At 41.9% G+C, this 18,301-nt stretch overlaps 1 protein-coding gene across 1 annotated transcript in view; it reads right to left on the reverse strand.

Moving 5' to 3' along the window:
* Positions 1 to 17,586, reverse strand: part of PID1 (phosphotyrosine interaction domain containing 1) — a 56,158-nt gene extending 38,572 nt beyond the window's left edge. Inside the window, 2 exon segments of the mRNA XM_009889944.1 lie at positions 14,068 to 14,240; positions 17,580 to 17,586. Coding sequence (XP_009888246.1) covers positions 14,068 to 14,240; positions 17,580 to 17,586 — 180 coding nt within the window.
* Between the last annotated feature and the right edge of the window lie 715 nt (positions 17,587 to 18,301).

An 18,301-nucleotide genomic window follows, 5' to 3' on the forward strand; every position in this document is an offset into this window, starting at 1 on the left:
AACTGCTCGTTTTGAAGATGGCAAGACATTTTGGAGCACACACAGTAGCCTCAGGACTTGTACTGGCCCTGACCTCTTGCTGTGGGGCATTGCCAGGGCCTGGGGAAACCTGGGTCAGAGCGCAGAGGCCAGTGCGGGTCTTCGAGGCCTGGTACAAGGCTGGACGTGTTCTCACCTTCCTCCGTACCCAGATGGCAGGAGGGACCACCCAGCCCTAAAAGATGGGGCCACCTGAAGGCGGAGAACACACAAAAACCAGCCCGGCTCCACTTGACACAGCCAGCAGCCACCGAGAAACACACAGCCCCACAACAGCCCCCCCCGCTGCTCTGAGGCAGATGCCAGTGAAGGGTCCCGGGTGCGCGGAGACAACAGGCCGTGCTGGGCTTGGGGCAGCCCCGACCCTGGTGGGTGGTGGGAACATCCCAGGGGCACCCATAGAAACCCCAGATCTGGGGTCTGTGCGATTCCCGTTTATTTATTTACTTATTTAAACCCAGGCTCACTCGCCTGTGACATTACCACACACAGAACCCGAGAAGTTGACACAACTACAGCTGCTGCACAGGACCAGACCACAGAAATCCCACTGTATGTTTTACTTGCCAGATTTTATTTAGTGTGTTCTCCACCCCCCCCAAAAAAAAAGAACAACCCAACCACATTTGCACCTTATGTAAATATGCACGAGAGCATTTGGTCGTGCAACACACCAGTGTCATTGTGCAGGCATGTCCAGGGCAGTCGGGGCTTGGCTGGAGGTCGGGCAAGCGAGTTCCTGTAATGACTCAAAGAAACTCGCCGGAGAGGCCAGGCAGCACCACCCAGCCGAGAAACGCTAAGCAGCTGCTGGGCTGTGGTTCAGGCCCCTCGTCCCTGCTGGTGGCGTGGCTGGGAGCCATGCCACATGTCCCTGCACAGGGGAGCTGCTGCAGGATGGGACATCCAGGACATCAGGGGTGGCCAGTGCCCACGCGACCACATCCTCCCTCAGAGGAGCAGAATGGAGCTGTCGATAGAGACATGCCTCCCACTCCAGCCAACGCTCACCCACCTACCCTGTGTCAAACCCCCTTTGGAGCACAGCTACAGCAATAGCTGTATGCTAGTCCCTCACTTTGGTACAAGTTTCACCCTGGAGACACGCACTGTCTGCATAAAAGTGATAACATTAAACAAAAAACTACATACACAGATAAGGAAAGTCATGCAGAACACAAACCTTAGAGCAGTTCATCAGTAAGTCACTGGTAATTAAAGTCATTCAGTTCATCCTCAGTATTTCTAAGGAAGTGCTGTAAACTATTCCAAACTTAAATTATATGTACGACATATTTATTAGATGTATATCTTATTTCCCACTTGGGAATGCAGAATCATACAATTTGTTTGGCCTTGTATGAAGACCTTTGAACGCAACTCAAGCCAAAGCTCCGTGGTGAAAACACACCTTTCTTTAAATCACTATCAAGCTGTTTCATAAAAATCATTTCAAGAAGTACTTAATATTTTTAACACTTCAGCCTAATAACAAATGACAAACAGCACTGGTTCACATATGCTGTACTCAATTACTTTGATTTCATTAACAGACTGCTTTCAATCATTAGCTAATCCCAAGCCACATGTCAAGCTAAAAGGCCAAATTCTTAGACGATATAACTTAGCACGGCAGTCAAGTCAAAGGAAGTACGCCAATTTATACCATAGCAAAGCCAACCCAAAACCTGCATCCCATTAACAACGATTCCCATAAGGATTCTGGCCACTGTGGTTACAAATAGCTGACAAAGCTGAAGTGTGTTATTGTGCTATTTGTAAGAATGAGTCAGACATCAGCACAGGGGAATTACTCCCAGCCTATAGATAATTCAGTCAGAAAAGCAGCTTCTATAAAGAACTAGAACCATTTTCTTTTTTGCCCATCCTGTCCCAGAGGATACACAGAATCAACATCAATGACATTCTCAAAATAATCACGATACACATATTATTTTACCTTATTTTATTTTGTCTTTTCCTTATCACCTTTCCCACTCAACTAGACCAATCTTTACACAGATCCTTCTCTGATCTTAGAGATATTAATTTAAATCTGTTTCTGACTTGAAGCTTGTTTTTTCACCTCTCTGCTACTGAAAAATAAATTCAGGGACAGAGGGTAAAGCACAACAGACCCTGAAATAAAACAAGTTCCTCAGGATGAAAAAAAATCCCACAAATAACTACTCATTGTCAAATCTTTCTCAGCAAACAGTTCAATGAATCTTCAGTAAATTTTATAAAGTACAGTTATAAAGACACTTTCAATTTGCTTTTCTCCCAAAATTTGCTCATTTAAGTTAAAGTAGTTTCCTTCTACTTGAAATGTTTGTGTATGGGCACCTATTAAATGTAAGGTTATCCACGTCTCAAGTTTGTTATTATCAAGTGCAGGTCACTGCCATGCCATTTAAATCTTAAGAGCACTTTAATCAGAAGATCATGTCATCATGGCCTTACAGGTGAAAAAAACCTGAAGAGCATAATGAATTAAGATCATCTTTCAGCTGATGAACTCATTATTTTTTTTCCCCAGTGTGCTATGCTCTAGCAATCAGAAAGCAACCCTGATACCTAACAGGCAAATGAACATCAGCTCCCAAAAAGGGACAGACCATACTCTCCGTGGGTATAAGAGAGTATTCTATTCTATCAAATTTAATGGGACACTACCAATTCAACATTAGTTTTTCATTCACTGATAAAACTTGATAAACTTAATTCCAAATTTACATTGCTATGAAATTCAGTATCTTATTTCTGTGACAATATGTATCATTTAATAGAATCTTGCTGTGAAATGATTAAAGGTGAATAGCAGAGATTCTTGGGTTAGTAGTACAAGGGAAGTTCTTAACCTAGGATTTTCCATGCTGATTTTCCAAACCAGACTGTAAACTTTAAGAAAGGGGAGACATCAATTTTAAGAAGGAAAAATAATAAGAATCATACCTCTGTTGCACTTGTTATTCCTATACAACCTAGAATCTCAGAGAAGAAAGCTTCCTGAACTACCACAAGCCTGAAGTCAAATATTCACAATAGATTACAACAAAGGTAGTTGATCAGAATAGATAACATACATCAAGCCTTAAAATTGCCCACAAGTATTGCCTAAAGATGGTTATTGTTATGAACTTTTAATTAACTATGCAAAAAAAAAATCTTTTAATGAAACAGAAAAAGTTATTAGTCTCAGACACTGACATCAAACCCCAGGAATGGAAAAAATTCTTTCCTCTTCCAAGCTCACGTATTTATACATCACACTGCATTACAGATTATATTGCAATAGTACGAGGAGAACAGGATTACTCCTGGGACCAACAGAGGTGGCACACACAGGACATTCTGTTCTCTGATGACATAATATTTTTTTGGTTACAACATTAGTCTACATTCCGGCAGCCTGTGCATCTACGAACATGCCCAACGATACCTCATCGACAGAAGAATGGATCTGTAATCCAACTTCAGCCTCCTTTTTTGCCAATGTCATTTGCTTCAGTGGGAAGCTTTCAGCACACAGGATCAGCCCCAAAATAAGAGCTGATGGTTTTGGGCATAGTACAGCTGTAAACAGAGATTACGAATTCCTGAGAAGGCTCCTTGAGTTGGCTCAAACTAGTGTGAGCAGTGGGTACCCACTGCCAAATGCAAATTTTGCAGTATTCTAATGGAAATCAAAGAAACAATATCCATGGCTTCAGGGGAAGAACCACACAGAATACCTTCACAGAATAAGCACACATGCCTGTGTTGCAAAAAAGCACGCCTAAAAAGATCTGCCAACACCTCTCCCAGCACGTTTCATGCTGCTAAGCCAGGAGGTGCCCACTGCAATAATATGAGGGAGCAACAGCCGCAGAGCCAGAAGTTCTTTAATTTTGTTAAAGAATAACTTCATGTGCTATGAAGGAAGGGTGCCTCCTCCTCCTGAGAGCCAGCTCACAACAGGGGCCATATGCCCTAATGGCCATGGAGAAGTACCAGCATCCCAGTGCTCACCAGCAACACAATCACAGCTCCATCCTTACACTGAAAGAGCTGCACCAAGATGGAAACGTTTCTCAAGGACACACTAGAACAAAACAATCAACACTGACTGCAGCATCTGCTCGGTGTAACCACCATAATAAATTTCAATCTCATTTTAATTTTTAGACGTCAAAATCTATTAGGTCTTAGATATTTGAACCTTAATTATTATGGAAGCAATTAGGTCCTATGACCAGAAGGCTGTGCCTGAGCAATTGTGATGAGCACAGTATTTTCTACACCATAAAAAAAAATAAATATCCTAACACATCTGTAGCTGTCTAGGACCTTATAGTTGCCACTGTGCTTCATACTGGTATCTTGTCTTTGTGCCAGATTGCAAAAGATAGAACATATTGGCCTGCACTATATGGCATTATATATTTGTGTAATTTAAGATTATGTCCTAAGGAATTCTGGAAATTTAGAACTTCAAAATTTAAATATTTCCTGCTGTAGAGCGATTAAATTGTTTTTAAATATTTAAATATTATTTCAGAGAAAGCTATTTTGTTATGCTATCTCCTACAAAGACAGCTATAATTAGACAACAGCTCCAAGTACCCTGAAAAGTGTGATTTCCAGAACTGACAAAAAAAACCCCACAACCTCAAAATTGGGTTTCAAGATACAAAAGTATTCCGTGGCTTTTTTATGCAAAGGAATTTCATTAATATATATTGCTTTTTAGTACTTTTTTTCAATGCATTACTACTTGATAGAAGTATGCATTTTAATTCTCAGCATCTTTTTTAGTTTTCCCCTAGCATGTTTTATCCACAGTGCAGTGTGCCCATGCAGCCTTCCCCCGAGCTTTGGCGAGCTGATCTGATCCCCGCAACAGGGCTGCCAGCTGAGAACGGCAGCTGAACAGCAGGGGACAACAGAGCTGCTTTAGAAAGTGTTTTGGGATCTTTCTGGGTGAGAAATACTACAAAAGTACAATTGATACATAGTAAAGAGCTACTGAGCATTCACCAGCACACAGTGCCTGGCTTTGCTGGTACCTCACAAGTTTCTCAGTTGCTTTTACAAGCAAGGGCAAAATTCGGGAACGGCCGGTGCTCATTCGCAACCAAGTCACAGGAAGCATTTTTAATTCCTATATATTTGCATTTTACACAGTGCTCTGTGAAAGTCACTCTCGTCCATACCTAATTGAAATATAAACTGTTTAGTGCTTTGTTTTACATTAAGAGGTTTGATTTAGATTACTTCTGCTGATAAACACAATTTGCTAACAAAATTAAGGGCTGATGACTTCCAATTCAAGCTTTTGTTGAATCAAAGGCAACTATTAACATCAAAGCTCTGAAGCTAAAGGAAGTGCTCGATTCCAGCCAAAGGGACTTCTGTTTATGTTAAAAACTGTTTTTCCCAGGCTCCATATCATGCATCATCACCCATTTTCTTCACTGGGACTCACCACATCCACTACAGGGACAAAACTATGGCACTATGATGGTTCACAATGGTTGTGCAAGCAATACAATACATCCACCAAGAGGAGGAGTAAAAAAAGTCAGAGCATCCATTAGCACATTGTGTTTATTTCCTTGCATTTTTCAGGGGGTTTTGTTGTGTAGGGGATATTCTCTGCAGCCTACTGCCAAGGAAAACAGGCTTGAACACACATATATCTGAGCAACTGATGTACCTGGTGCAACAGTTCTGCTCCTATTTCTTCACACAAGACAAGGCGGCGCTGGGACCAGGTCACTCCACACACAAAACCAGGGACCTTCGGCCTCGCTCCCAGCAACAGCCGAGGAGATCCCCTGCATGCTAATTGTCAGGACTTTGGGGGGGACCTCTCTCCCCAGGGTACTGGTCTGGGCATCATCTACACAGTCCTTAAAAACTGGGAGCCTCCTACCCAGCCCAAGGAGTGGGGAACATGATCCTCTAGTCCTCCTGAGTGTGCGCACACACACCACTATTTTCATTACAGATCTCTTCAAGAAACCCAGATTACTCCCTATTTTCCTCACAATATGCTCAGCCTTGAGCTCCCTCCCTCTTGAAGCAAATCCAAGGGGGATCACAGGGCAAAGGCCCTGAACCCAGGGCAGTTCAAGTCCTGTGCTGGCCACCAACATGGAGGACAAGTCCCAGAAATCCTCACGTCCTCCCCATCACCAGCACTCTCCCGCCAAGGTGGCAGTCTTATTCTTTTTATGGAACTCTTTAAAATGGTTTGAGAAAGACATCCGTAATGAAAATCCAAAAATAAAGAGAAATAGGCAAAACTGTTCTCATTTAATTAATATATTCAGAGCAAAGTTACTCCACGGTATGTAGAAAACCACCATATACTTTCTCCTATAAAGGTAGTTAAAGCAGAAACACGAAGCTGACTGAAATACATGACCATTTTTAGATGGGATGTAAGAATTTCCTGAATAACAAGATGCCCTTTACTTGAACCATGGCTTGAAAAATGTCACCGGTGCAAATGCTAAGAAAAAAAAAAACAAAACCACAACCCACCAACATATCTAACAGGACATAACTTCCACTGCTCTCAGAATCCATTAGTCTTACAATGCCACTTAACCAGTAAACAAATAAAATTATGCCAAAATACATCCAACACAGCAAAACTGAGCACTGCAGAAGGTCTTATTTAAAGCAGGCGCAGTTTAAGGTTAATTCAATTGCTTCAGCCAATTTATATTCTCCACCTAAGACTCCTGGACTTCAAGAAATGAAGCATTACAATGCTTTAACAATATTCTCCACTTGCATCTACCCTTCATATTTCTATTAGCTCCTCTGTACTCATTTAAAGCATAAATCCTCACTGACGTAAATGGGCTTTCCATGCATGTAATAAAAAAACCCACATGCAGGAGAGATCCTCTCTGAAGCTGAAAGCTGAGAGCAGCCAGTGCCAAACACCATCAGGGTGTGCTGCCTGAAGGTGGCTGCCATCCTGCATGGCTACATCCCACCACGCTCCCAATGGAGCCCACAGCAAAGCTCTCATTAACTTCATTAGTGCAGGACAGGACCTTACCACAGTCATGTCTTGAGAAAGAAAGGAGCACATGCAACTCTCCATTTTCAATATTGGAACAAAACTCAGCCATATTCTCTAAAGCACTCTGGGATACAGTCATGTGTAAGGCTTCTGCAAGCAGTTTACACTTCCCAAACTTCAGTACTAAGCATTTTTTTTTTTTATTTCTGTAACACTACATGAAGAAAAAGTAAACTAAATACTCCATCTTCACATAGAATAATTGTTGGGGAATTAGTTTATTTGGTGCACTTCTCTTTTGGAAAACACATCATTAAAGTTTCTATCTCTCACCAACAAGCACTATATCTAACTATACTGAAGCTATTAAGATTTGCCCCATGCAAGACTTCACATGCATCCTTTTGGTTCATTTGATTAGGGGAGAAAGAAGTAGAAAAACAAGCTCTCAATTCACAGTACAAAAATATGCAATGCTTAAGGGTAACAACAGAAAGCCTTTAATGAAGCAAGAAGAAAATAAGCTCTGTGCTTCACACTCACATTAAAAATGGTGGAAAACAGTAGGCTGGGGAGTCATGGTACAGTTTAGCTTGTCTCACTTGTTTAATTTGTTTCTTTAATAAAGTTAATGGCCATCTTAATATTACAGTCTTACGAAATGGTAATGAAGACCAGGCAGCTAGCTGGACTTGCATTTACAGCTAGATAAGCCTACACTCAAAACAACCATGATCATGCTATAGCTGCAAAGAGAACATTTTTATTAAGCTTTATAAGGATAAAGCGAGGTGGTTTTAAGAATATGTGCAGCTTCCAACCAGCTAGTTTCAGTAGCCAAAATAGCAATGAATGTTCAAGAGGAGTAGGGTTTTTAAATTATCTATGGAAATCTAAGTAAAACACTAAATTGTTAACACCCATTTACGTCATCTGTATTTCCCCATCTCAGATAGTCTTCAGACACATTTTCAGCCTTTTTGAGCCAACAGGACAGTACAAACAGGAAAGAACACCTTGGTCTCCGTGTATTGAAATGAGAGACAATGTCCTCTTTGCATTAATTTTGACTGATTCAATATCAAAACACACAAAACCAACCCGCACACAGTTGCAGTGCAGCAGAGGGGAGACATTCACCTACTCTTCAGCTGGCGAGAGCAAAAATTTTGGGGTTGGGGAGCAATGAAGGGGAAGAGGCACAAGGCTGTGGTTGCCATCACTAAAACCGCACTGTGTGGGCTGCTGGGCTGCACGAAGCTGGGAGGATGGTTCATCAATTTGGGCATTTTCTGACTGTTGAGGGGCCACTGCGCCCAGGAGATGGGGAGCACACTGTCTCCTGAAAGCTACAGCCATAATGTATCTGTCCACTGCCGTGGGTGAGCTGATTAGGATGGGACACAAGTGGCAGAGGTTGCATAGCACAGAAATGCTGGGCAAAACACTATTCTGCAATGACCAATAAAAGCAGCAACACAACATTAATAAATTTGCTGTAGAGGCATCTAGGGTAGAGTAGAAATGGGATATTTTGCAAGACAGTCCTGCTGCAAGGCCTTTTTGCAAGAAAACCAAAAATGGGCAGTAATATCTGAGCAGACATAAATGACTCTCTTACACAAGGAATCAGAATCAGGCCTAGCAGGGCAATTTTAAGACAATATTTTTTTATTTATTTAATAAGTATCACAATAAGAAACATTTTATTTCTATGAATCATAATCAGATCATGATCAATATTACTCGTTATTCATCCTATAAACTTATTATGACTTTTTCCCTTGTGGACTAACTTCCAGTCTCTGACACTCTCGTGCAAACCCTGTTGCTCGCAGAACACTGAGGCAGTTTCATGTGCACAGATTTATTAGTAGGGCCCGCCATTGATGGCACATGTTGTCTCCAATGGTGAAAGTTACTTTGGGAAAAGAAGAAAAAGGGAGAATGACAGAGAGACGAAAGGGAAAATGAAGACTCTTGGCAGCAGCCAGCCTGGCCAGAAGTGCAGCAGCCAGGGCAGCAGGCTGCCCTGGGGAGAGGGCAGGGAGCCGCAGCGGGAGGGTCGGTTGCAGGAACGCAGGGCCAGGCCATTGGCACCGCACAGGTCGAGGCCCCTCAGGCACTGCCCTGCTCTCACGGAAGACACCTGAGACCCAGTCAATGGATGTAACAACATCAGGTGTGTCTCAGGGTCACAACAGTCGAGCTCGGTGGGTACCTGCCAACATCACACTGAGCAAGGGAGGCCCAGCCATGGCCATGGCCCCTTCCTGCTACACAGACCTCGAATAAACCACACCATAATCACCACCCGGCAGCAAGCTTAGTACAAAAAACATTTTCTTTTTGCTTTGTGAGTGAAGCAATTCAGCTATTCTGAAAGACCAAGCTCCATTTATTTATATGACTTCTTGGCTACTTTTTAAATCTCTATCAATACGTGCAAGACTTGATTTTAAAATGCCAGTACCACTCTAATGCCATTTGTACAAACTGCTAAACCAGACTTCTGTCAATCTTCAACTAAAATACACCATCATAGAAATTTCAACATCATACCTTTTACAAAGCCTGAATTAATAAACTCAATCCAATATAACAGGCAAGCAACAAGTATCACACCTGCAAACACTATATCATTAATATATATTTTCCCATTTAATAAAAGCATGCTCTTAAGAATGCAATTATTTGCACTCTTTATGCTCCTCTCATCTCAGCCTCCCAGGCTGCTGCAAAAAGCTTGTTCACTGCTGGGAACTGGAGGAATAAGATTGCCTGACCCAGGTGGATAAGAACAAGCTACCGATTATTCAGCACTGACTTCACTTTGAAGAGCCTTCCAATAGAAAGAAAAAAAAAATTAAACCTATGACACCACTTCAAAAATCGCAGGCAGCATTTTTAACCTCTGTCCTTTTGCATTACTGCAGCAGTGCCTGGAAATCTACATCAGAAGAGAGTTGTTTAGGCAGTTCCTTTCATGCCACCACCATAGCTCAAAGGGACAGAAATCAAGAAACATTAGAATCAGCGTAAGCCGGTTAGAACATTAAGAAAGAATAAAACACACAGAACTTAAACAAAATCTGTTAAAAGGCACAGAGAAAGCACGCATTTCTGAGTAGAGAGCAACTTATTTTCTGGAGATACTCCAGATTTTCAGCTTCCACCTGGTGGTACTTAGTGCTGTGATAGGGGAAGAGGAGGTTTCCAGGTGAAACACAAGAGTGCACAACATTTGACACGGAAGACCTACAAGCAGGATAGCCACAGTCTAATCAAATCCTTAGGATCCAAACAAGGATGGACACTTTTTTATATACACAAATCTAAATCACGTTCATGCCTAAATCACGCTGCATACAGAGACATGCTCTACTTAAATAAGAGCAAATTAGGAACCTGTGATTGAAAGTGTGGTCCAACTAGGAAGAACAAAAGACTTATTCTGACTCTTTTTTGTCCTTCCCCAGCACAGGGTCATTTAGCTTAAGCTGAGACTTGCCATTTACGGGTATACAATTAGACAGCTGGGTTTTTTTCATTCTTCGAAGCAGCTACTGAACACAACACTTGATGCTCCAGCATTCACAAACACTACATCTGTCGCAGGGAAAAGGCAAGACGCACATGGGTGCTCAACCGTGGCTGCCAGAGAGATGACAACCCTCTGGGCACTGCATCCCCCTGCCCTGCTCCAGCGGTCTCAGCTGGAGAAGGACAAGAAGCTGTGGTTCCTCTGGGGCCAAAGACTTGCCTCTCACCTTACGTACACCATGGCTCAAAGGAAATCAAAAGAACCCTCAGGAAAAAACAAGAGTCCGAGTGCTTCACTGTACCCAGAAATCCTGCTCTGTTTTAAGCTGTCTACTGAGTGGGGCTGCGACAGTCCAACCCCATGGCACAGGGCTGTCGCTCCCCATTTGCAAACAGGACTGGTGGGGAAAAGAAGGGAAGGGGGGCAAGAAGGTGCCCCTTGGAAACTACAGCCTCTGAGCCAACCTCTGTCTCAACAACCAACCAGCAGCACAAACTCCAAAACATGTACACCTAAAGATCTGTGTTGCAAATCAATGCAAATACTATCTGTTTCTCCTGTTTGATGAAACCATGCCCACGAGTCGAGAATGGTGGGAACAGCGACAGCATAGCCAGCCTGAGCAGGCAGGCGTAGACCTGCGGTAACAGGAGGAACCAGTCTTAAGGCTTCTGCTGTAAGTAAAAAAATATATTTTAGGAAACACAATGGTAACAAAGTTGCATCAGATTTGGAATTGTGTGGGAAAGAGAAGCTCTCTGACTTTGTTCAGTTATTTAACTTCCCAGATTTTGGGGGGGTTCCTCCTAGATTACTTCAAGCAAGACATTTCTCTGCTATTCTTAAAACCATCCCATTCAATTACAGAATGAGATTGGATTTCAGCAAAAGAGTTTTGTTTCTTCAGGATTCAGCAGCTAACACCAAATGAATGAGAAAGAGAAGCCTGTCTTGTGAAAAAAGGACAAGGAAAAGTGCAATCACATAAGAAAACCAATGCCCAGACCTCTGAACAGCAAAGCAATTGCATGTGTCAAGTTCCCATAACACGATGGTGCCAGCTGAGGCTTATGTTAAAACTGTGCAATAAAATTAGATGTCTGGAGCCTCTGTCAGAAGAACGATGCTATCTCATTAATGGGATTACATAAAAAAATTGGAGGGATTTCAGTCAAGAGGAATAAAACGATTAAGGATCAAAAGAGTGTGACTCATGAAAGAAAGTAAAATCTGGATGCTGTGCTCTTGCCGAAAAGCCCATGTCTCAGAACCAGAGAGGCTCGGTGGTACCAGCGACACCACAGCACCTCCCCCCTTACACCTGGAATAACAGTGATAGATCAGACCACACAGAGCGAAAATTCAGATTATAAAATACTGGCTTTGTTATGGCAACACTTATTGTATCACTCAGCAAGAAACTAATAATCAGAGGGGAAAGAGGAGAGGAAGGCTAATACCTATAAACAGCTGGAGGATACAAGCCCAGCAAGAAAAGAATGACCCCCCCCAAAAAAAAGGGGGGGGGGGGAAATATCATGAAAAGAGAGAATGGGTAAAATTATAGCCTTTGAGTTACTGACTGGAGTGGATTTCTTAGCCATAGGAACAAAACATATGTGGAATCATCTTCCCAAGGTGGGTACTGGAAATCACAACTCCTGAATCTCCTGAAGATGGGCTGGCCACCACCCCAAAACACACCACTGTAAGATTCCAGCACTGGCAGGAGGTGAACTAGCTACAGGGGGAAGGAGAGAAGGAGAAACAGTGCAAGCAAGAAAAGGGGAGCGTTGTGGCAGCAGATGTTCCCTAGTCACCACTACTATGTTACATTGCAGGAAAAATAAATGAATAAATAAAAGAGATCTCTAAATATAGAATGAGATTCTCTTCACCGAGGGGGTCAACATCTCTCTGCAATCCATCTTTTCCAGTTGAAGGACTGTAGGTTAAGTGAAAAGGTTCATTTAAATTCTGCACACACTCACCGAGATAAACTGATTTTAGAAAGCATTATTATGTCTGAACCCTCTCTCACTAGGGGTGAAAGCCAGATACTTTGTAGACCATTTTTATGATAGCTAATATTCTCTAAAAATTCATTAGATGTCAACATAAAGGACAAGACATCACCACAGAAGAGCAGATGCTACGAGCTACCATACAAAGCATATTAGGGTCACTTGCCCTCCATTCTTCTGCATCAGCACAGGGCAGCACTGCTTCAACACCCAACAGCGATTTTGTTTCTTGGCTTTTGTGACAGGCAAAAAGTCAAACAAAAATTATACTTCTCAAGAAGAAACTTTGCTGAGGGAGTGCCAGACCTGGAAGTGGCCAAGCAAAGCCCTTCACAGCATGCCCACAGCCCCTACCATCTGCACAGCACGCCAAGAGAAGCAGGGGAACACACCAGGGAGCAATTTCTTCCAACTCCATCTCACTCACATCGGATCCTCCAACAGGGAAGAGTGTGTGCACACGCGTGTGTGTAGACACACTGGCAGGAGAGGGGATTAGGACATTTAGTTGCACTTTGGACCTTATCCAGTACATGTAGCAGCAGGCAACTGCTTCCTAGAACTGACAAGTTACAGAGCAGTGGAGACTGAAGCCCAGTTCTCTCTCCATTTTCACTAAGACCCTCACGGGTCAGTGGATACTCTCTACAATTGACAGCTGGGCCAAGCAAAGGGGACTTGGCTACCAAGTCCTGACTGGCAGCACAAGCCAAACTGTTCCCCAGCTCAGTTTGCAAGGCTGCCCATGGCTCTGCAAGGCTAGGCGAGCTCTCTGACCAAGGAAAATGGCTCCACCAGAAGATGCAAATAGAGCAGTTTTGTTTGCTATTTTTATATGGCTTCGTACCACAGAAGAACACACTTGAAGCTCTTAAGCCATTAAACTTTGAAGAAGCGCTTTTTCAGAAGCTGCGCTTTGATGTAACTGGCCAAATTCATCTTGTTGCCTAAGCGAATCAAGATCTAACAGTCTCCACCTCCTCCCCCCCTTTTTTTTTTTTAATAAAAATGAAAAATAAAAAACTAACCTTGAATTTAAAGCTGCAACTCTGTTTCATTAGGTATATAGCTCTGTTAGTACAGATTGCTAAATGCAAATCCACAGCATTTGGCCCTTTACCTCCTATCTCAGCACTAGCATTGAGAGAAGCAGTAACGGTGTTTACAAGTGATGTTCATTGCAGGCTGTTAGAAATTCTCCATGATCGGCATTGTGCCACGCAGCCGAACCTTTTTTTACTGAAGCCCAGAATTTCTGTCAGAAATGTTCAATATCATTTTTTGATTTGCAAACCTTATTGTAATAGTAGCAGTTAATGGGGGTTCCAGAACAACAACAATGACAACGTTGGTTACTTTGGGCTCTTTAGAGCCCTCACACATACATGGGGCACCTCCACAATGGTCTTGTTCCTTAAGTTTATACTCCCGAGTACCTTGCATCCAGTGTGAGTCCGGGTCTTCATGAGGGGAGTTGTGGTGCACAGCTCAATAGCTTCTGGTTCGTGGAAGATCACTGTCGGGAGAGGCTCTTTCCGAAGAGTTAGGACATTCAACTTAGTCTTTAACATGGTCTGAAAGTGCTAAACAGAGAAAGAAAAGCAATTATCTCCAGTTCTAGCACAGAAAAATGGGAGATAGTAGTTGGACGTGTCTGCATGTTTCACTTGCTGTTCAGTGTCTTGGAAGTTTCCATGGGGAGAGTTAACAAGTTCTATAACTTAAAACCGTGAATATCCATTATTACTATTAGCAATGTGGAAACTGTTTTTAATTAAAAAAGATATACACACACAAAGTGAGACAATTCACTAGAATCCACGGATATCCCAAAAAGGGTCTAAATTCAGCCTCTGATCACTCCCAGGCATATTATAAAACTGTTCATAGATTAATGACAATATGGAGGGAAGAACAGGGGATCAAAGACCCATTCAAAGAACTATGGATTCATCCATTCTTGTTTTCTTTCCTCTGTACTTAAATCACATCCCATTGGACTTTGTAGATCTTATCACTCCTACTGAGCTGAATGTCTCATCGCTTTGCCTTTAGCATGTGAATTTTAAATTCTCTTCCTTTTAAGCAATAGTTCCTCTAGTCTCCAATGTAAATGCCACTACTGGTACTAACCAACAGATGTCATTCAAAACTTGTCACTTGCTGTAGCAGACAAGAAATAACTCCCCAGGCCTGGGTGAAGAACTATCCAAGTGGACAGTAATGTTGCTGAATGAAAAACTTCTTAGCAATTGTTTAGAGTGAGTAAAGCAATCCTTGAAAGATTTCCAAATCAATTTTGTGGAATCGGGGGGCGGGGGGGGAGGGTCAGAGAAATTTTTCAACATTTGGATGTTTCTTTGAACTGACCTTCATTTGAGAAACTGAACATTTTTGCTTGCTACTACGTATCTAAGGGGGAAAATATGCAGATATGAAGCAAATTAATATAATATTCCCAGCTAGTAACATACTGCAGCACTGTCGAAAAGAAATAAGCATTTATTAAAGCTTCATAACTTGACTCTTATTAATCTGCAGCTATCAGACGTATGTGCAATCACTCCAGATTACTTTTATCAAAATAAAACCATTTTTTCTGTCTTTTGATGGCAGATTCTCAACTTGTTTTGCAGTCACCACTTTTGTCAGCCTTCCCTTCACCTCCACAAGTCAGACAAACATTACGGGATCTGGCTTACAGAAAGAGAGATGCTAAGTGATTTCCCAGAACTGTACAAGTCTCTACCAGAACTAGAAAATCAACTCAGGTCCTTGCTTTTCAGTCCTGTGCTTTAGGTGAGGAAAGTGCCCATTAAATATTCTGTTTATACACAGGGGATGAATCAACTATATAGATACTATACTGGATTTTTGTGGATTTGAGCATTCCATTGAAAATACATGAGAACTTCTTGGAAAAAAACTTCCCACTTAATTCATAAATACTTTATCATTAGCTAACTGAAAGACCGTTAATACACTTCTAAAACAGTTTAATCTTTAGCTCATCAGTTTTTAGGTCTACTAATTGTTACAATACTGGATCTACAGCACCTTAAGCATTCTCATAAGTATATTCAAGGCATAAACACTAATAGTCTGTGAAAATAGTACTTGTTTCCCTACCTCACACATGAAGTTACAGCCTGTTACAGGAATAGTTTAGGGCCTCCGTGCTGTTTGTGCAAGCATTCAAGTTTCCATCCTAGTGAAGATATCTACTCATATTATTTTTCATCTGGCTCATATTACATGTTATCCCATTCACTCTTCCAAACACAGCTCCAGCAAAAGAGTACTCCATTTAAGATGACTGTACATTAAAGAATATTCTTTGACACATTTCTGAAGATAGCAGAGCTCTTTGCCAGCCAGGATTACTAAACTGACTAAACCTATTTCCTTTTGCCTTTCAGTTGCAATTAACAGGCTTTTGTTTGGAGTTTCCTAGGCTTCTCTGGTAAAGTTGTTAGCAAAGGTGAAACAACAGATAACTGGCCATGACAAGCGTAAAGCAAGCTCAAAGTCTGAGATCCTGAGTTTGAAGGAGCACCGCTGATTACCAACCACAGCACCAGGCTTGCTGGATCCCACTAATTAATTGCTGTTTACTACAACTGTAGTTCTGTCTATTAGCTTGACTTGTTTTTATATATATAGGCTCTAGGTCTGCTAACTTACTGCAGAGATGGTATTTCTGGAGGAGAAAATATGCAGAAGGGAGAGGGTGCTGAAGCCATGCCGTGCGCAGGTCGCGGCAATTCCCCGCCTGTGACCGGCCCCTTTTCAAGCACAGGGAAATGCTGTCTCCAAGGTCTTCTGCTGCCTTGGGCATGCATGAGATGGGAGAGGAAGGCAGAGGTGGAAAACTTACCTAAATCTATTTTTAACCTGAAGTGGTTCTATTTTGCTGGTGGGCCAATTTTGGATCAAACCAGAGACAGTGTTTGCGAAATATCAAGTGGAAGAAGATCCTACCCTAGCATTTTACTTCTCCCTCCCTGTGTGCTGAAAGAGTTTCACCTCCAAAGATGATCCACTTACAGAAGTTCTCAAATAAAGAACAGTGCTTCCATTAGATACTCAATAGATGAAAAAGCTCCATTTAGCCCCTCTGAGTATTGAGCTTGGACCTTTGAAATGTTTTTTCTCCTCTGCTAGCATCTTTGAAATGGTTCTTCTCCTCTGCTAGCATCTCTGTCAACTTCAGTGGGACTACTGACAGAGAGAGTACAATTTGACCAAACTGAGGAAAGCTATGACAATTATCTACTTTTTTTCATGTTTTAACCACCACATATACAGTCTTAAACAAGGAAAAGACTACTCTCTGCCTTGCAAAGGCAATTCAATAGTTGTATGAGGAGCAAGTTGGAATGGTTGGGTGCCAAAAACACTAGAGCACAATTGGCAGCAAACAGATAATCAGTTGCCAGAGAAGTGCAGGATGGATTGGGGGTGGACACAGAAATAGCCTTTTTCTTTGGACTGCATGGCTAACGCAGACATCGCTGTGTTCCCTGCACACGGGTCATATGATGGCTGCCATAAGAAAATCAAGTCCCTGCCAGGAGACATCACACAGTGAGCCCCCAAATAAGCAAGTTATTTAAACACATGCCTAACTTTCACTGTGTGAGCAGTCCCAGTAAAGCACACGTGGGTAGTCAATGGGATTATTCATGTGCTTTGAGCCAAGAACAGGATAAAGTGCTTCGCTGAACCCATTTCTTAGTTTCCACTCCAACCTGGCATCTCCTGCGAAAACTGTTGGCAAATGCTGACCTATAACAGTAGCCAATGTATTTTTTGAGAAAAGGCATTAGCTCTCCACTGCTGTGAACCCAGAATATTTCTTTAAAGTGCTTTAAGTTCACAAAGTTCTTGAAAAGCATGACTTTGGCAATTCACTTAATAAAGGTTCAGGTAACATTATACCATTCACATTTCATGTGCCAGAACCACTAGGTTCATTTGGTAGCTCTTATACTTAAAATCATCAAAAGAAGATATTCTTAACTGGCATGAATATAACAGCAGCTCAAAACTGCACATCATTCGTCCTGCATCCATTTAGATTGTGCTACTGATACAGACTTTATGTTTGAAAGAAATGCAAGAAGCAACACATCAGTAAGAAACTGGCAGCAAGTTTTAAAATTCCTTGAGCGAACAAAATAGCTGAATTGCCAAAGAAAGGGTCAGAGCTGTAATCAGCATTGTATTTTCCTACTTGCTGAACATGAAACCATTCAAAATAAAATTTAAGTAAGGCCTCTAATAACATCAGAAAATTATCTTAATACAAAACCACAGGTTTGCTTTTTCAAGGATTCAAGTTCCAACATTTCCTTTGCTTAGTTTACCAGTCTTGACAGCATTCTTTCCCTCATAAAAGAAAGCTTAAGGGTGTACAACTGGTAGCCCAAACCCTTAGCAGGCCAAGACCGTCACTGCAGAGGTACAATATATACTTTCCTTCTTGGTGACCTTCAAAGTGCTCCCTATTTCAATGAAAACCTTGTCATCACTAACCCTCTTAGCTACAGGTTAACCGAACGTAAGAATCAAGAACTTCTAAATTGTTTTCAACATGTATTTTGCTACCAGCTCAACAGTCACGCATTAGCTCTAGAATCACTATTTCACAACATTCAATTTGCAAAT

This window comes from Charadrius vociferus, unplaced genomic scaffold (assembly GCF_000708025.1).
Source record: "Charadrius vociferus isolate BGI_N301 unplaced genomic scaffold, ASM70802v2 scaffold650, whole genome shotgun sequence".
Classification (NCBI taxonomy): domain Eukaryota; kingdom Metazoa; phylum Chordata; class Aves; order Charadriiformes; family Charadriidae; genus Charadrius; species Charadrius vociferus.